Here is a 20715-nt window from a genome sequence, read left to right as displayed (position 1 = left end):
CCTCTGGCAAAGTATACATATGCACCCACACACCCATGCACTCTCACACAGAAAAAAATGATAAGTTGAAAGCTATGACCTGCATTTATCATATTAGTGGGCATGGAGGAAATGCCTGGTGATGACATTACTAAATTTTGTTTGCATTGATCAACATTTGCTAGAAAGACTGGCTTGCGAATGCTTTGACCATGCAGATTGGTCCAGTATTTAATCGAAGCATAAGGATTGCTCCCTTCAAGTTGAGTATCACAAGTTTAAAAAAAACAAAACAAAAAAAGTGACAGTCACAAAAATACAGGGCACAATGCTTTTATGGAGAATGTGAGGTTTGCTTTTCTGATTTATGGGCAACACCTCACAGTAAAAAGGTGCTATGAAATGTGTTCCATTGTGCACACGGTCATCCAATTTTAACATGATTTGAAGTATGCATTGATTTTCCACCCAAGTTAAACTTAAAGGTGCTATGAAATACTACAGCAAGTGATAGACTTTTGGACACAAATCCAGGGTTCTTGCACCCTTTAAAAGTCAAATTTGATGCTTTCTAAGACATTTTTAAGACCTCAAAAATATAATTTAAGACCAACCCGGGTCGCAACAAGTTCTGATGAAGAAAAAAACAAAAACAAAACTTATTTCACTGTAACTGTTGTTTTTCTCCTCTCATGTGCGACTCGATAGCTTTGAGCCCCATTGTCCCACACGAAAGTCTTTCAGTCATTCAGATTTTTCTCAAAGGGTGTCATTTTAAAGCTATTCTTCGTGTATGTGACCAAGCCACAGAAAAAAAAAAAGAATTTAAATGGGTTTATCACTAGTAGACGTCCAATACGTTTGTATTGGACCCACTTCAAACAGATTGGACATCTGTGGCCATAAGTGGCAGCCATTGCAGGGCAACGAGTTAATTTTGGTGCATTTGATGTCACAGTCAGAATGAGCTAGCTGCTAGCATGCTATCCATAACCTTTTTATTCTGTTGTTGTTATTGTCGTGTGAGCGTCCTGTCATTCTGTCAACATGTACTAGGTAGCGAAGCACTAGGAAGCTAGGCATGATGGTAATGGTGTTATGGTAAATAAGTGTTATTTTTCTCTCAATCTCATCGCCATTACCTCCTGGTGACACAGCACCAGGAGAAACGTCTTGCTCAAGGATACTTAGACGAGTTCATCAGGGCGGAGAATTGAACCCAACCTGGTTTGGGGGATAACTACTCTACCACTGAGCCACGCCAACCCCACCATCATCATCATCAATCATCAAGCTGGTTCCTGATGTTCCTTGAAGCATTGTTTTTTTTGGTGGAATAACTATGAAATGGTAGAAAAGAGTCAGATTTGAGTGCCAAATTCATTTTCTACATGAAAAAGTACATTAGTGCAGTCATTTACATTCTTCGTCATGTCACCATTTCATAGCACCTGTAATAATTAAATTAGTTCAAAAGTAGTCTTCATTTCTCGGATGGCTTGACCATGCCCACTATAAAAATCTCCGAACAGAAGATGTCGTCACACCCAGAATGAGCTGCAGATGTTATAGTCTGCTAGCACGCTCTATTCTCTTCTTGCCATGTGACTGTTGCGTCATTCTGTCAACATGTACTAGCTAGCGCAAGGCTAGAAAGCTAGAGATGATTATCAATTCCTGTTCTGAAAAAAAAGTGGGTCTTCCCTGATCTACTGTTTCAGGTAGAACAACTATCATTTAAAAAAAAAAAAACAACTGATGGATTTGAGTGACATTCGTTTTTTACATGTAAAACTACATTAGGACAGTCATTTTAATTGTTCTATAGGGTCACGTTTCATAGCACCATTAACACTATATTGCGAAATGTATCACATTTGATACACCTAAAATTTCATGATTTTGAGACTCATTCAGAATTTTGACATTTCTTAATGGAAAAAAAAATGATGGATGCAAGTCAACACATGCATCTGCAGGTTCCATGAGAAAACCAAACAGGATTTAGCAAGGGTTATAAATATCTGAGCGCTTATTACACATATTCATTTTGACTTCTTTTTACAAATTTGAAAAAAAGGTTTCATTAGGTCCTTATTTTTCAACTTTTGGGATTCTCTGATAATTGCTTCATATTTCTGGCATTAAAGGGTTAAGGACTGAGTTAACAATATTTTTTCCCGGTCACCAACAACAATCTCATCAACATCTGAAACATCCTGGCAGCAACTAACAGAGTGTAGGCTTAGGCTACATGGGTTATATTGACATCATCTAGAAAACATCTGACCAAATGACAAAACAGGCTCTAGTAAGTGTAACTACATGGTGAATCTACTATTCTGAGATAAGTGTGGGGTGTACAGGTGAATTTGGGAAAAGGGAAGTGGTGTCACGGGAGGGCTGAAGAACAGAGGGAGTAATTAATGACCAGTTTAATGATAGCTTTTTCAAATGAAATTAATAAAATAAATAAGAGGAACTGCAACAGCAGAGGTAGACAGACACGGAGCAGCACCTACGTACAGATTGACCTTGCGGGTCAGGTGCCAAGCTGCCCCAGGCAGGCCTTTGGGCAATGCGCATCCACGGTTTGCACCGGCTGCTCAAAATGTCAGCGCGGCGCTCCCCTCAAAACCAATCACACATTGAGCTCTGCCACCACCTGTGACAGGGAGAGCAAGACACACACACTGTAGGGACACACACAGCCTGTCAAAGCTACTACCAACTACAAGTCTACCGTTTGATCACTTTCACTGAGAATTTGTCGGATTCTAGAGACTCTTCAACATGTTTTAAACAACAGAAGATAGCATGTTATAAAACAGTAAATAGATTTGGTCCATATGGTCAATCAGGCACAACAAGCATAGAATTATCAATTTTTTTTTTTTTTTTTAGTTTAAAATGGCATACATGTGAACCAGAGGTGGGTAGTACCGTGTTACATGTAAGTAACTTTTGGAGAAAAATTCCCTTCTAGGAGTATTTTTATTACGCCACATTGTTTACTTTAACTCGAGTAGATTTGTGAAGAAACGCTACTCTTACTCCGCTACTATATTTTTGCCAGTGATGCCCACAGTGTCGCCAATGAAATTTCGCAACAATAATCACGTTTCCATTATACCAATCAGGCATAACAGTACAGTCAAATGACCAGACGCAAGCTTGCAGTCGGAAGTCCTACGATCACGCATGGACTTCATAAAGGTATTGACGGGTCAGATCGGTCATGCACTGCGCCTCGCGTTTAAGTAGGGGGCCGTCCACATCAAGGGGAGCTATTCACAAACACATGCAATCAGCGATCTAACGCCGGATTTCTGTTGAAAAAGTACAAAAGCTGTACCGCATACAAACAGGAAGGTTGGTCGCAGGAGTGATTTGTTCGAGAATTCAAGGTAATTATTATATTTTTCATTTTTTCACAAGAATTTTAAACGCAAAAAGCTCTTTGTTGTAAGGCTGCCACCATATTGTCTAACAGACTAGTATTATTCTTCGACAAACTTGCGTAAAATAAATTCTAACTGCCCGTTTTTTTGCTCTTTTAACAAAGAATCGAGACTGCTTTACGTTCATATCTATAAAGAATTCAGGGATTTAAGCATTTATTCACAAGAATTTTCACCGGAAAAGCTGTTTACATAAATACATACATTCACTAAACCGAAAATTTACCGTCACCAAAATTTTTCACGATGACAGACGTAATTTTGACCATGGTGGTAAATCCGGTAATATAATAAAACAAGAAAATATAGTCTTTTCATCCCGCTTTGACTCTGTGTTGTTCGGCTATGTTCATTCCCCTTTAAGAAAGCAGACAGTGTGCTTACGTATGGAGCCACGTGGTTTTCAGGAAGCCAAACAAACAGAAGCTCGGTAGGCTAACGCTAGCGGCTAACGCTACAAGTAAACGGGATGGAGTCGGGCTTAAGTTAGCTTTGCCAAACTTTCACCCGACATTAAGTAAACTCTTGGCAGGTTCCAGACGGGCTTTCACCCGCTGTCCTCCCTGGTTCTCACGATATCAGGAGAGGATGCTTTCAGTGCTTTCTTCTGGTAGCTAAGCCACAGGCTAACGATAGCGGCTAACAGAGGCTCACAAGTGAACGTGAAAGAGTCGGAAAGCGGCTCTAACCTTGTCGAAACGGCTGAAATTAATGAGTGGACTGGGCACGGACTTCATGTAGCAATCATCATGTCGTGTTATTTGGCATCTCTGTGTGATTTCTCTGAAAGCTTTCATGATGGTAAAGCACTCAGCACAAAGTATAATCCAACAGTGAAGACTATGTATAATATGACAGTTTAATGGCCACAGCTATTTTTCTGTATGTGTTTGCTTTATTCTGCCATCATAAAACCTCAAATGTTTCATTGGCATCAGAGCAATACAGCTTTAATCTGGTTGTGTCTGTGTGGGGGGTACATGTATTAAAAAATCTTTCGGAAAAAAAAAAAACAAAAAAACCTGAAACCTTGACGTAAACACTTGTGTTGAATAATTATGTCACAGCAGCCATTACCAATAAGTTCTCTGAAGTATAAGTTGTCTGAAGTGTACTGTTAAAGCTGTAAGTCATTTGTGTTAGAATGACATGCTTGCACAGTCGTCATATTGATTTTTATAATGTTGTACATTTTTCAAGTCATACAAGCTGTTATAAATGTTCACACTAGAATTCTTATTGTTTACAAGATTTTTTTAATACTTAATGTTTAGACTGCATGTGCAATTGTTAATTTGAAAGCTGGTTAAATAAATTCAACGAGAAACTTAATTTGTATTCCATGCATTGATTCAAATTATATAACAGTCCGCTTGGGCGAATTTATAGTCATTTATCGTTATCGAGGTAAATCTGCTCAATTTATCGTGATACGTACTTGAGGCCATATCGCTCAGCCCTACTTCAACATATTTACGTAAAATAAATGCTAACTACACTTTTTTTTTTGCTTTTAACCAAGTATCGAGACACTTTTTCATCCATATCTATAAAGAATTCGGAAGCATTTATTCAAAAGAATTTTCAACGGAAAAAGCTGTTTACATAAGGCGGCCGCTAGCTACATTCACTAACAGACTAGCATTGTACTTTGACATATTTACGTAAAATAAATGCTAACTGCACTTTTTTTTGCTTTTAACCAAGAATCATGACTGTTTTACATCTATGTCTATAAAGAATTCGGGGATTTAAGCATTTATTCACAAGAATTTTCACTGGAAAAGCTGTTTACATAAGGCGGCCGCTAGCTACATTCGGTAACAGACTAGCATTTTACTTTGACATATTTACGTAAAATAAATGCTACCTGAACACCATTTTTTTTTTTTTTTGCTTTTAACCAAGAATCAAGACTGTTATATATCCATATCTATAAATAATTAGGGGATTTAAGCATTTATTCACAAGATTTTTCAACAAAAAAAGCGCTTTGTCTGCGATTCCACTCGGTCAGCTTTGATGGCCTCACTAACAATGCAGCCCCCCTATTTATCGTGTCCCGTCAATACATTATGAAGTCTATGGATCACGCCAGCCTGGTCGATCACGTGACGTTTTTAAACCGCTGAAAAAAAATATTTGATAAAGCCGAAACTACTCGAATGTGCATTGGACAGGTGATATTTCAATGATGTTTCATTTCTGTACATTTTTCTAGTCAGAATTCAATGATTTTTGTGTATTTCTTTGGCCTAATATGTTCATGTAACAGTTTATAGCACAGTAGAATAACAGTTCATATAAGCAGTTACTCATTACTTGAATATCGTTTTCACCAAAAATATTTTTACTTGATGACTATTTTCTACTTCACTTGAGTAATACAATTTTGACGTATTGCTACTCTTACGTGAGTAAAATTTTTGGCTACTCTACCCACCTCTGATGCTAAGTACGTAGTTGAGCTTTTTGCTTTGCTTTCATCTTTTAACCTCAACTGAACTAGATGTAGGTAGATGTGTGTACAAACAGTTTGTTGTGAGTTTTGCAAAATTCAGTATACCAAAAGCTTTTCCTCCATAGTAGACAAAACCAAACGAAATCTAGATGCAGGTCACTTAACTTATAACACAGGGGAAAGTTGCTTTTAGTGTGAATATTGGTGAGCAGGGCTGGGGATGGGTTGAATTTCATTCTAGTTTCATTTGAGCATGACTAGTCACAAGCAATAACACAACAATCAGCTAGCAAATCAATTCAAAGTAAATGAAGAGGAACATGTTTACGTACTGCTTTGCCTGTGCCGACTGAGCACAGGATGGTTGAGTCAGGGGAGAAGGCGCTGCAGTAGACCCAATTCTGGTGACCCCGCAAAACTTTCACCATGTTACCTGAATAAACAAGTCACATAGTGAACGACAACACATTTACGCTCATAATTGGTCTCAATATTTTTTGTTTTTACAAAAACCTCTAATGAAGTAAGAATATCTCTAATTTTAAGTCCAACGATGCATTCCTATCAAACTGAAAAAATGCAATTTGAAAAACTTGTGTGGGCTACTTTGCTGTGCTGTAACTATATTAACTATATTGATAACAAGTATTGTATGTTCCCGCACCAAAAAAGTCTAATTTTCTCAAAGACCGACAGTGCGCCTTATAATCCGATGCACCTTATAGTGCGGAAAATACATGTTTTTGTAGTCTGAGTAAGTATACTTGTCGTACAAGTGCACCATATCTATGCAAATCCTTTTCTTATTTCTGCAACCTTAGTTCACGAAGCCTACAGAACTCTAGCAACCTGGACAAAGACAAAGAACTGATCTCATTATTGGCTGATGGTGAAGAACGGGACATCCATTTTAAACGCAGAATGAAAACAACTTTTGAAATGGGAGCCCGGATGTGTAGTCATATGTTTTAATGCTGCTTCTGCGCATGCGGATCAGTTCGCTCAGCGCGTGTTGGATACGAGTTAGTGCACATATGTAATACTTGAACGAGCTCAGTGGAAAAAAGCAGTCTGAATGGGCAGGCCAGAAAAACAAGATATATTAGAAAAAATCGGAAATTTGCATTAAGCCCTGCGGTCTAATCCTCGACTACTTGCCTCCAGCTCCTGCTTGTTCTCTGAGCATTTACGTTTAAGTTGTTTCGTCAGAATGTGAAATACATGCGCTTTTGGGTTTAGGTCAGATGATTTATACCAATCACACTATATCAGTGCTTCTCAATTATTTTCTGTTATGCCCCCCCCCCCCCCCAAAGAAGATGTAAATGTTTCGCGCCCCCCCCCCAACTCTGTCGCCACTGTAAATAGTATCATTTGTCTATAATATTACTATTATAAGTACGCCTCTGCCTAACAATGTGTACTTTTTTTATGTTAAAGAAAAAAAGTATTGTAGATCAAATTATAATAATGTATAACTTTATTAGCATTGTTTTGTTTGCAATAGAAAAGACTTAACGTGCATCAATTTGCTTGAATTAAAAAAAAAAAAAGACATCCAAACTATAAAAATTCACTCAAGGTACATTTCTGACCATTTGATACTGAAAAATAAAATGTAATAAAATCAGTAAATAATAACAAATTCAAATTGATTAGAAACATTAACTCATGAGGACAATATGCCAAAAAAATTGACCGAAAAAACAAAGCTGAATAGAAGAAAAAAAAAAATGTCTTTCGGCAGAAGGATAGTTTTTATTTTCACTGCTCACAGTATCCCTTCCTTTGCAATGGTGTGGGGTTATTTTGCACCGAGCATGCTAACAGTGCTTAATGGTTTACTGATATAACACTGACAAAGCGGGACGATTGTTGGCAATATTCGGCACGTTTTCGCTGAAAAACAATCAAGCGGCTTATCAATGAGATTGATGTCTAATTTCTTTAAGTGGCATCTTAATTGATCTGGCTTCCGGCTGTCCGCTATAATCATTTTTTGGCGCTGTAAACAGTGGTCTTTCCTCATCTCCCACTGCATTAAAAGTCAAAGCCAAAAGGCAAACGGCCCGAAAAAAGCGCATTCTCGGCGGCTGAGGGAGAACCGTAGGTGAGGGTGGCCGTCGTGACGATCCCAAGCCGAAAATGGCACTTCTCGGGCGGACACGTGAGAACCGGAGAAGACAGTGCGTAGTCCGGCCGGAAAATGTCTTTCGAAAACGGTGCACAGCTCTTCATATCTCTTTTCCGTGTGCTCTTGCGTAGTTCAAAAATACTGCGCGTGCTCTTGCTTACTTCAAAAATACTGCGCGCACTCTGAAAATGCGAGCACCACTGCCACCCACTGAGTGGCTGTGCAAGTACACGTGATTCTAGTACGGCAAAAAAAAAAAGCATGTTCCCCAAGGTCACATGCGCCATCCCTGGATCGCTCTGCGCCCCCCTGGGGGAGCGTGCCCCACTATTTGAGAAGTACTGCACTATATGAATATCGCAAACAAAAACTGAAAGTCTGCAGTTAAACCACATTTTGTTTGAAATCCATTGTGGTGGTGTTTTAATCTTAAAATATCTAAATTGAATTAGTATTCCAAATATTCAAGGTGATACAGTAGTTCAAATACCAGCAATAGACCCACCATCATCTTTGAGGTCCCACACACGGAGGGTCTTATCTCTGGATGCGGAGACCAGCATGAGACTGCCATCAGGAGCAAAGGTTAAGTCTCGCACTACGTCAGAATGATCCATCAGATTCAGCAACAGTTTTCCTGAAATATACCATTAAACAAGATTAACAGGCATCCTAATAACCACAAGTTCAGGCGCCAGTTGGATGTCATTGCCAGGAGAGAAATCCATGCATTATTCATTTATGGATGCTCATGCTATATTTTCAGTGCAACTAAAAACAAAAGCATCCTTACCAGTGTAAACATCCCAGATTTTTATGCGACCATTGTTGAGTCCAGTTGCCAGCAGCAACTGGTCCTGGCCAAATTTGAACCGGTGCCATTCGATGTTTACACAGCGGCTCTGCTTCTCGGGCACGGATGAACCGAAAGCTAAACCCCAGACAATGTCCCCGCAGTCAATGGTGTGCTCTCTGGGATCACCGGCTGTCTGTACACACTGGCTTCCATCACTGTTCTGACGGGAAACGCGTCGGGGACTTAAGGCATTAGTGCTCTCTCCATCTTGGCCCACTGAACTGAAAAATGAAGTGTTATATAACATTCAATATTCATGAAGGGAAAAAAAATCTTCAGTTTAATGTATTCATTTATTAAACATAGTTATCCGACATGCTGTGGGTTTTTGCTATCATTAGCACAAACTGGGGCGATTGGTCACAGTGAACCATTGTCAAATTACACAACGACGTAACGTCAAGAAATCTTACTGAGAACACATTGTTCTCGATGATACTTACAAATTGGTCAGACATTTTGTCCAGGGAATAAGCCTTACAATGCGATGCCCCTGAGACCAAGCGAAGTAAGAACCATTGGGCGCAAAGGCTACAGTCCAAGCTTCGCGTCCAGACTTCTGGTCAAAGGGAGCAACAGGCACCAGGAGTTCACCAATGAACTTTGCCTTACCTGTAGAAAAAGAAAGACATCTTCATTAGTTGAAGATATATTTTCTCAGCTCAAACCGAAGTGTTTACAAACATCAAAAACAACAACAACTTGTGTGAACATGACAGTTATATTTATTGCTGATAAAAATGTCAAAAGCTAACAAAGTGAATAAATTCAAGATATTTCTGTATCATTTAGAAATTAATCAACTAATGTGTGGCCTTTTATGGGGTGGTGGGTAAGGCTGCAATAACGAATTGATTATAATAAATTGCCAACAAATTTGGTAACTGATTTCTGCCGGAAGCTTTGAGCTGTTCCATTTGGGTCCTTGTTATGTCTAATGTGAGGCCAGTGATTAGAACAAGAGGGAGAGAGAGCGTTCACTGCTACACTCATGTTTAGTTGCTGAGACGTTACTACTTTGCACGGAACACTAAGCTATTTAGCGATTGTGCGAATTAGTGTCTTAAGTGTCTGTTTGTATTGTGGTTTAGAGAATCATATTAGCACTTGAATTATTGTTAGATAGTAAAGCCAGGCAGTATACCGAAAATTTACCAATACCGAAATTCTTCACGATGACCGACGTAATTTTGACCGTGTCGTTAAAGTTGGTAATTTAATAAAACAAGAAAATATAGTCTTCTCATCCCGCTTTGACTCTGTGTTGTTCATTCCCCTTTAAGAAAGCAGTCAGTGTGCTTACATATGAAGTCAAGTGGTTATCAGAAAAATCAAACAAACAGAAGCCCAGTGGGCTAACGCTACAAGCAAACGTGATGGAGTCGGCCTTAAGGGAGCTTTGCCAAATTTTCACCCGACGTTAAGTAGACTCTTGGCTGCCTCCAGATGGGCTTTCACCTGCTGTCCTCCCTGGTTCTCACGATTTCAGGAGAGGGTACTTTCTACTGGTAGCCAGGCTATAGGCTAACGCTACAAATGAACGTGATGGGAGTCGGACAGCGGCTCTGACCTTGTCGAAACGGCTGAACTTGAGTGGATTGGACACGGACTGCATCTGGCAATCAGTATGTCGTGTTATTTTGTATCTCTGAGTGCGTGTAATTTCATTGATAGCTTTTATGATAGTAAAGCATTCATCATAAAGTATAATCCAACAGTGAAGCCTATAATATGACCGTTTAATGGCCACAGCTATTTTTCTCTACAGTATGTTCTTGCTTTATTATAGGTCATTGCTGCCATCATAAAATCTTAAATGTTTTATTGGGATAAGGGTTGTGTCTGTGTGGGGGTTGCATGTGTGCGTGCATGTATTTTAAAAAATGGTCTGGGGAAAAAAAGAACAACTGAAACCTTGAAGTAAACACTTGCGTTGAGTAATTATGTCACAGCAGCCATTAACTAATAAGTTGTCTGTTTGAAGTGTACTGTTCAAACTAAGTCATTTGTGTAACAATGAAATGTTTGCACAGTTGTCGTTGATTTTTATGTTGTGCATTGTTCAAGTCATACAAGCAGTTACAAATATTCATACTTGAATTCTTATTGTTTACAAGAAACGTTTATATACCTAATGTTTAGACTGCATGTACAATTGTTAAATTGAAAGCTGGTAAATAAATCAAGAAATGATTCATTTGCATTTCATGCATTGATTCAGATTTTCAAATTCGCGGATTTATCGTCATTAATCGTTATCAAGGTAAATCTGCCCAATTTACAGTTATACGTACTTAAGGCCATATCACCCAGCCCTATTAGATAGTAAAGCTGTCTCATTTCTTTTTATAAAAGAAACCACACACATAAACCCATTTATATAAGAGTCTCCTTTCAACACAAACACCCATTCAACTGTAAAATGTCATACAAGAGCGTGTGCTTTGAAACTTGATTTGGATTGTATTTATGAACAATTGTTTGATAAAGAAAACTGGTTCAATACAGTCTGCCTCCCCCTTATTCGAGTTTGTTGTTTAGTTTAAAGAAAAGCAATGAAAAAGCAAGAAAAAAATGTCAATCAGCAGCACTTTTTAAATTTGAACAAGACTTTGGTTGGATTTGTGTACCGAGATATTATTTTTCCGTTTTATAGTCAAAAACTTTAATAAAAATCATAAGTTTTATGCTCTTAAAACAGTACAGCTGTAGACTACAGAGAAGTCAGGAAGATTTTTGAAGGAAATAGTCATCCATTTTTTCAGCATTGTTACTTACAACATGCCTAAAACTTCAAGTTCAATTGTGAAGGTTATATAAAAAAGCGACATTTACCCGATTAGTCATTTATAAAAAGAATCCTCAATTGCAGCACAGCCCTACACTGGTGGGTTTTCAAAGCTCCCTTTAAAAACAAGGGCAACTAAACTGGTTCTGCTATGAAAACATTCAGACCGTAATAGCGATCTCTCTGACAAAGTATTCTGTGACATTCCAATTCCTGTTGTGTGTTTAAAAAAAAAAAAAAAAAAAAAAGTAATGATAACTATGCTGGCTTCCTTGAGGCCTAACAGGCAGAATGTCATAAACTAAGAATGGAGCTTGAAATTTAAAGCTATTTTTTAGACTCTTATGTTGAAAGCAAGTAACTGAGTTGCACCATTACACATTAAAATGTGGACACTATGAACAGGTTTTCTTTGTATGCTTAGCAGAAACTAGATGAAAGCCAACAAAACAGATTTTGCATGAAAAACAAGTCTGAATTTCAAGAATTGTGTGCATTTCTTCTCATTAAACCTTATTACACTGCCACTCGTATTAGTGCATTGAAGAACGGATTTCAAACTTTCTAAAACAAAACTGTTACACTTCTGCTAGAGGCGTTGAATAGTTGTCTCCAAGTCAGTGGTTCTTAAAATGTGTTCGACCGAACCCCATGGGTTTGGTGAGTAAGTCTAAAGGGTTCGGCGTAGGTAATGAAATGCAGAGCCCTAGGCTTATTAAATCTAGGCAAAGTAGCTTTTAAACTACATTTTGGACTGGTTTGCTCCCAATTTACAGGCTTAATACTAATACAATTGATTTGAAGGCGCCTTTCTGGCACTCAAGGTAGCCGTGCAATCATTTAAAGAAATATTTAAACAAATTAAAGATTTAAAACAGTAAAAATAATGAAGTATAGAACGTTTAGGGCAAATTTAAAATACTAACAAGATGTAAAAACGATAAAAAATACTAATAGATAAAAAAATAAGTAGCAGAAAACTAAAACAAGTTTGGATCGAAAAAGGGGAACCATTAATCCATTTCTTTTAACTGCTAGTCCTCGATCTGATGGGAGGAGGAACTGGTTTGCTCAGTGGAAGGTTGACTCGCACTTGATATGAGGGAATACAACACACCAATGGGCAGCATGGTCTCCAATTTTGACCTGTTTTTAATTTTGAAGAATTTTGAACAGGGAATTGCGAAATTATTAGCTTGCTAGCTTAGATATATCGGTTTTGAATTTGGGAAGACAAAAATGATTAGTATTATCTAATTCCGAAGGGTTCGGTGAATCCACATGTGAAACTTATGGGGCTCAGATCACTACCTTTAGCAAGGTTAAGAACCAGTGCTCTAAGTATTAATAACAGTCTAACATTTTTAAAACGTAATTCAATCTTCTAAAAAATTCAGTTGCACTTTAGCTAGAGGCGTTGGATAGTCGCCTCGAAGTATTACTAACAGTCTTACATAATCTTTTTAATATGTAATTCAATCTTTGAAGTTTTTGGCAGCCCTTGACGGCGGTTGACATCAAGACATTTATTTCTGGACTAAGAGAGTCTGATGGGGATCCCAGTCAAAATGGATTGGACGTCTAGCGCCGTCCTGGAAAGATGAGCCAGTCTTCCCCAGTATAAATGAATTTTACGTCTATCGTTGTCAACTGAAATATCCAACAACACCACTGGTGCATACTTGTAGTGTAGCTGTCAGATTAATTTGGACGTTCTTGTTTAGTGACGCCATCAGGGGAACGTCGACGATAGGACAAGCACGTACAAGAACGAGGTGTGTTTGCAGGGGCACGTCCGACACACCGTTTGTCTGCATTCCACCTCGGTCACATTTTCATGCGCTTTTCACAAGGAGGTAATCACAAAGTCGCCTTGCTATGCGAAGAAATGTCAATAAGATCAATTGTGATGCAAAGTAGGACGTGACGCACACTGCGACGCGGAGGAGTCAAAATGCTTTAAACCAACGAGGTTAGTTTGCCTTTAACACACAAAAACGTGAAATCGCTAAATTTGAAATTATTAAGACACTATAGACACAAGACACTATATTCGACGTATGAGTCGCAGGGAAGGCCTTCAACAGCTAGTTTGTTAGTTCCTCGTTGGTCCCAGCCCATAGAAGAAAAAGGTACACGACACGTCGGCAGTTGTACTTACCTATATCATTTTCGTTAATAGAGTCTGGGAAGCTTGCCATCTAAATAAGGGCAGAGAACAAGAAAAAAATCCGAGCACCGATGGAAAACAACGATTAAAAGTGAAAATTCGAAGGGAGCGGATGTAGATCGCTTTCCCCCCACTCTTTGGCTTCTGCTCTCGTCAGATAGATCCCTCCGCCTCAAAACCGCACTCCTGAGTAGAAAATGCAGTTTTCGTAAAACCAATCTTATAACTCCTTGGCTACTTCGACTTTGTTCTTGACTGTATCCTTTTGGATAAGATATTCCAATGCAGCAGGCGCAACTGTGTCTAATAAACTCTGCTTCAATGCGCCGTCTGACAGATCACTGTGTGAATCATAATGGCTTCTCACCGACTGAATTTCTATTTTGATGGCGAAGGAAGGGGTGGCTTAAGAGTGGGCGGTATTTCGTTGACGTCACGATCAACACAGTTCTAATCCATTCACATCCTCGTTTAGCGTTTTTGGACTGTAATCTTAATAAAATACTATTAACGCTGTACAGGGCGCCGTTTGTAAAGCAGTACATGCTAAAAATAACGGCAATGTTGTGTTGTTTAAAATGGTGTGAAAAATTTAGGTCACTTTTGTACATTTATGCATAGGCGGAGTTTGACTTTTAGGGGGAAAGGGGGGGGGGGGGCACAACAGGTTAATGACCCCGAAACGCAGGGTTAGTTTACAAGAACATTTATAATAATAAATTGACAGTGAGCGTTTTTTTGTTTCCCATCATTCTTGTGGGGAATTCTAAATCAGGCAATACTTTTCGCCAAGATCGTCATCCATTGAATATGGTACGCCCACCGGTGTCGTGCCAATGTAGTTACCCCAGTCAAAAATTGTATCCCCTGGGCGTAGCAATACGGAGGTAGATTTGTGTCTTTATTATTTAACTAAAAAAAAATGTTAAAATCAAAATATATATTTTCAACCAAAAAAATGTGTTTGAATGCAAAAAATGAATTTGAAACTCAAAAACTAGAAAAAAAAAAAAAATGCATGTGAAAGCTATATTTCTTTTCTTGATTTTTTTTTTTTTCTTTTTTGATTGAAGTCAAGATTTTTTTTTTTTTTTTGAAGCAATGTTGATTTGTGTTTGGCCCACATTTTTGGCAAAGACACTTTTGTCTTTACTATTCAATCAAAAATAAGTTGCTTCAAAAAATATATATTTTCAAAAAGAAAAAACACTTCAATCAAAAAAAAAAAAAAAAAAAAAAGAAAAATTTCAATCACGGAAAAAGTTGTTGTATGCGAAGAAATATTTGTGATTGAAAAATTTGCATTTGAACACTTAATTTTTCATTGAAAAAGTTTTCTTTGATTGAAGCATACCTTTCTGTGTTTGGGCCATATTATGGGTAGGACATTTGTGTCTAAATCATTTAATCCCAAAGTAGCTTCAATAAAAAAAATACATTTTCAATCAAAGAAAAAAATCATTTGAAAAATAAAATTGCCCTCCCCTATTTTTGGGGGGGAAATTATATGCAAAGCAAATGACGGTCTAAGTTGCCAGTCACATGATCTGTTCGAAAAATAATTTTGACCCATTCTGAGAAAATTTTTTTTTTGTTTATTTCATTCATCTTTGTTGTAGTTTTATTGCTTACAACTTTGATATGGCGGAAAACACTCCGGTGACTTGAAGTTCTGCTCTGAGACACCCAATTTGGCCAAATTTCAAAATTGTCCGATATGCATGTGTGATACATCATTGGAAAGCTTAAAATCTCATTTTTCAGGGGGAAGAAAATTTTTGAATAGCAGGGCATTTTTTTTAAATAAATGTTTTTTAAACATCAAAACTATCTGGAGGTGAGAGCACGCGAGAGCAGAATTACAGACGCCATGACTTTAACGAGATATTATCGCGTACTTACCTTGTTTCGATTCAAAAACTCCATGTAGCATGTATCACTGAGTTTCAAGACACAGCTGTAAATGGCCACAGCTGGATTTTTGGGGGATTTTATGGGTGAAACATGGCAATATAACAAGGGTCGCGATTGCAGAAATCACAGACATCAAGGAGTGGTCGAGATTTTCTTTTTCATATATTTACCCCTTTAAACGTTTGTTTTCAATTTTTCTTTGTTTGGATCAATTATTTATCATCTAACATATTGGAGAAAATGCAACAGTAACAAAAAAAACACAGTTAAGCGATAGTTATTAGATATCCGTGACTTTTTTACAGACGCCATTTTTTTCATTGTGACGTCATTTGTTTAAAATATGCGAGTGAATAATTTTTTAAAGTTTTTTTTTTTTTTTAAAACGAAATATTAGAAATCAAAATAATGATTCTAAGCTAAAAATGAAAGACATTTTGAACAATAAATATAATTAATTACCTTAGGTTTATGGCTGGGCTAAAACAAAAGCGGTTGCACGACGTCTGTAAACAGGGGTTTTCAGGGTATAACGGACAAATTAAAAATAGTTTGGGGGCTTAATGCGCGATGAATCTGCTATGGCAGCATATAGACATATTGTTCTATTAAACACAACAGTTTTGTTCGCTCAAAATACAGCAGTTTCTTTTAAAGAGGAGTGCAAGAGGAGGAACTGCTTTTTCAGTCTTGTGTTTTCCGCCACATACTGTATAGAGATAAGTCAATTACATGCAATGACACTTTTCGGCCACCCGGGGGGGGGGGGGGGGGGGGGCGCTGGCTCCCCCTTAAAATACGCTTATGCATTTATGGACAAGTTTCCGAGGTACTTCCGCATTTCTGCTCATGACTTCCATTTTACACTCTCTCCATCCAAAACAACTGTAGAGTTGGAATGGCATTACTTCTTAAAATTCCTCAAAAAAGAATTTGGAAATCGCGCGTCCATCTGGCATCATCACGTCATGGGAGGTCAACATGAAGAAATGGCTAAGAGTCACCACAACCAAAATAGTTTCTAATTCATTTCTAATGGGATGACATTGACGGCCATGTTTGTCAATTCCAGAGACACAGCAGAACCAAAAGTGGTATTTGGCATGTGGCATTTTTTTTTTTGGCCATGTGGCAAAATGGGATTTTGACAAGTGGCATTTTTTAGGTATGTGGTAAAATGGATTTTGGTTTGTGGCATTTTTGGTGGGTAGATGGCAGTTCTGCAGGCCATGCACGTCCATGCCATTGACGGCTATGCATGTCCAAATTTTCTATTCATTTTCAATGGCAGAAAAATGTGTGGCTGTGATTTTTGGCGTCCACTTACCATTATAGCGGATTGACATTCAACTGACACCCAAGTCAGATTATGCTATTGACGGCTATGCACGCATGCAAAAAAAAAAAAAAAAAAAAAAAAAAAAAAACCAACAAGGCAAAATCCATTTTGCCACATGGCAAATACCAGTTTTGGTTCTTGGCCCTGCTGCAATTCCATTTATTTCTAATGGCAAACATTTCCCCTTTATTTTCGATGGCAGGAAAACATAGCTGGTTGTGATTTTTGACCGCTTACCATTACAGCCCATTGATATTCAACTGGGGCCCATGTAAGTCAATGCCTTTGACAGCCATGCACATCAAAATTTCCCATTTTCAATGGCAGAAAAACTTGTGATTTTTGACCGCTTACCACTACAGCCTACTGACATTCAACTGGCGCCCATAGAGGGTTGATGACATTGACAGCCATGCAACAGGACGTCCCCGAAATCTTCCCAAATCAATAGGGCGTGTCCCCGAAATGTCCCCAAACCAACAGGAAGTGACCTGATAGATCTCTACCATAGTTCGTTATTTCACCAGAAATTGCATTTTCTAGTTTTCCCCAATATATTCTCGCTAAGTACATTCAAGTTTCAACATCATCATCATACTGTGAATCTATTCACGCATGTCTTATTTTTTTCTTGCCATTACTAAAATAGTTATTATTCATGTCTATTTCTGTTAGGTGGAGTCACAGGCTGTTAAAAAAAGATTCACATTTTTACCAGGCTGTAAACAGCTTTATTTTGATGGTGAAAATAAAAATTTTATGCAAGTGAATGCCATATTGCATCCATTTTTTAAATATGGCTTCAAGAGGCAATCACTGGTACTGCAGAATTTTAAAGTTATACACTGGGCGTATTGAGTATTTTAAAAAAAAAAAAAATTAAAACAAACAATACCCATCACTTGTTTTACAATTTGTGCATATCTCTGTCGTGTTTAGTAAATAAATCCATGTAGCTAAGTCATTCAGGTCACGTTTCCGGATTAATAATAACAGAACATTTATATTTATTTGTAACTGTCTATTAAGCTATTACAATGTCGTTCTCAAAACACGTCAGAAAAGCAACTTACATTCTTTAAAATACATATTAAAAGATCTAAAGACATGATTCATACTCACTGTTTTTGCATTTGATCAATTCCAATAACAGCAAAATCATAAGCACCGCACTTGGTCATCAAGATTTTGATATCTGATGGCAGAAACAGGGGGTGAAAAAATCCAGATTTAAACCGTTATCGTGATGCTAAAGTAGCACTTGCCAAACAAAGCGACTGAAAATCTTCGTTGCATTTAAATCTGTACAAAAGTGTTAAATATGAATTTGTTGACAGGGTTCTGTTAATTTGGGGCAGTTTCAGCTTTTATGGCCACATTGTTTTCGATGCATAAAAAAACGTGTGGGGGAAAAAAATCCTATATGGGGAAAAAAAAAAAAATTCTAATGGTTATTATATATAAAGAAACACTCCATGTTTTGGATTAAAAATGTCCAACCTGAGGATGCTTAATCACAAACATATAATATGCTACTGTACAGGGAAAAGTAACATAGTTGAGGCTCTCGCTATACTAGTAGATCGTGAACCCCTATGAAGATATTTAAAGGACAGGGTTAAAAAATAAAGACATACATTTCCTTTTACAATTAAAATGGTATATCAACAAACTATTATAATACAGAAATAGTGTGTTTATTGACTGATGCAAAGTCCAGGTCTTGGAAATAAGAGTCAACAAATTGTTGGCTGTATCAGGGTGTGGTAGAATAGGAAGAGCTTCAAGGCCACAACCAATAGGTCATGCCACTGTCACCATGGTAATGATGATATGGTGGCACATCCGAGGATCTGAAATACAAAACGATTTTAAAGATTGAAGTAATATGCAAGTATAAGCCGTGTACACACGAATATATTTGCGTATACTCAGTGGTTTAGTCTGCCTGATGCATATACATTGACAGCACACGTGGTAGGCATGGCCAGGAAGTAGCTCGGGACGCCAAGGTCCAACCACATGGCTTTATTCACAAAAACAGCGGTTTCCCCAAAAGAAAGTGGCCGAAATGCGCCACAAGAGACAACAAACCCCCCCAACAAATTAAACATCTCAAAAAAAGGCAACTATCTAAACCTTTTGGAATTTCTCACATTTCTGCATAACATCACCATCAAATGTGGTCTGATCTTTGTCACAATCACACAGATGAAAAAAAAAGTCTGCTTTAACTAAAATCACTCATTTATAGGTTTTGACAAAAAGCAGATCACATTTGATGGTGATTTTATGCAGAAATGTGAGAAATTCCAAAAGGTTCAGATACTTCATGCCACTGCAGGTCTATTCTCACAAGTCAAAATACTTTCTTCCAGGTCTTTCAGTCGATCTCTTTCAGCTCTCCTCTTCTCTCAGTCGGTCGTTTTTTGTACACACCTCCAGACTGGCCGCAATTAAGTGAGTTTAGTAGGAGTTGTGCAGCCTCCTGGGAAGAGTAGTGTTTGGGCTGGTGGCCATTTTGAAAGGATTCCTAATCTCTGGCCAAGAAATGTAACGTCCCTCCACCACCATCTTTACAAACTGTAACTCCGTCTGCTAATTCCCATTAGCAGTCCTGGTGCCCCCTGTCTATCCGTCCTGGGAGTGGATCTCTCCTGACTGTGGTAGTCCTCAAGGTTTCTCATTTCTCCCAAAGAGTTTTGGAGTTTTTCCTTGCCGACATGGAGGGTCGAAGGATGGGGGATGCCCAGGACTTGACCTTTTTTCATTTCATCTCTATTTATTTCACCTGCCATTTCTAACTGTGTATCACATTGCCTCTGCAAAGCCCTTTGAGACAACCTTGTTGTGATATAGGGCTATACAAATAAAATTGAATTGAATTACTTGCCCCCGCATATGTCACAACACGTTAAAAACTTTTTCTTCTTATATGCCTGCGTGATGCACGACCATAAGAGACAACATTATATGCACTTGTAGTGCATGTACACACACACTTGCTTGGAGTGTACTTACACATGCTTGCAGAACAACAATACAGAAAGTCCCCTGGTTACGAACGAGTTCCGTTCCTATGCTGGCAACGCAACCCAAATTTCCGTGTAAACTGGAATTAACCCTTTAAAATTTCAAAATAATTATTCAAAAAAGTCCAAAAGTATTTTATTTTGTTCAATGGTGGACGATACACTGCCATCTGGTGGCAGCATTGGGTCTGGCTGGGCTGTCACTCAATAATGCATACAGGAGCAAAAAGCACAATTGCTTTGTTTGCCATCTGTCAAGCTATAACAACTTCACGTTTAGTGTTGACAGAACATGTTAATAAAGTAAAAAATAAGATAATGTGAGGTACAATCATTGTAAAGTCGAAATCGCGTAAGTCAAATACGTTGTAGCCTGGGGACGACCTGTATAAACATTTTATACTCCGCAACACTTGCGGAAAATGCAAGAACATTCGAGAAGCAATGTGTGAAAAGTGGGCATTTCGCATGGTGGAACGGATAAAAGTTCAGAATTTTTCTCGCTAGTTTATGCCATTGACCGTGTGCTCCGAGGGGTACAGTATTTGGTTGAGGGGGGGCCATGAATGGTCACACAGGAT

The 20715-nt window shown here is 38.1% G+C and overlaps 2 protein-coding genes across 5 annotated transcripts in view; both read right to left on the bottom strand.

The window, feature by feature from the left end:
• The window catches only part of wsb1 (WD repeat and SOCS box containing 1), a 32244-nt gene extending 18005 nt beyond the window's left edge, over positions 1-14239 (bottom strand). Inside the window, exons 1-5 of the mRNA XM_057838455.1 lie at positions 13841-14239; positions 9335-9503; positions 8829-9112; positions 8541-8672; positions 6234-6334 (exon numbers count right to left, since the gene is read on the bottom strand). Of these exons, the coding sequence (XP_057694438.1) occupies positions 6234-6334; positions 8541-8672; positions 8829-9112; positions 9335-9503; positions 13841-13880 (726 nt within the window). The 5' untranslated portion in view covers positions 13881-14239. The remainder of the gene's footprint in view (positions 1-6233; positions 6335-8540; positions 8673-8828; positions 9113-9334; positions 9504-13840) is intronic.
• Positions 14240-17302: 3063 nt separating this feature from the next.
• The window catches only part of cuedc1b (CUE domain containing 1b), a 28053-nt gene continuing 24640 nt past the window's right edge, over positions 17303-20715 (bottom strand). Inside the window, exon 11 of one of the 4 annotated variants that reach the window (XM_057838458.1) lies at positions 17303-18955. In XM_057838458.1, the coding sequence (XP_057694441.1) occupies position 18955 (1 nt within the window). In that variant the 3' untranslated portion in view covers positions 17303-18954. The remainder of the gene's footprint in view (positions 18956-20715) is intronic. The other 3 variants (XM_057838457.1, XM_057838460.1, XM_057838459.1) reach the window with 3 other exon arrangements.

This window comes from Corythoichthys intestinalis, chromosome 6, assembly GCF_030265065.1.
Source record: "Corythoichthys intestinalis isolate RoL2023-P3 chromosome 6, ASM3026506v1, whole genome shotgun sequence".
NCBI lineage: Eukaryota > Metazoa > Chordata > Actinopteri > Syngnathiformes > Syngnathidae > Corythoichthys > Corythoichthys intestinalis.
The sequence above is the reverse complement of the archived record's forward strand: the minus strand, read 5'-3'. Positions and strand labels throughout refer to the sequence as shown.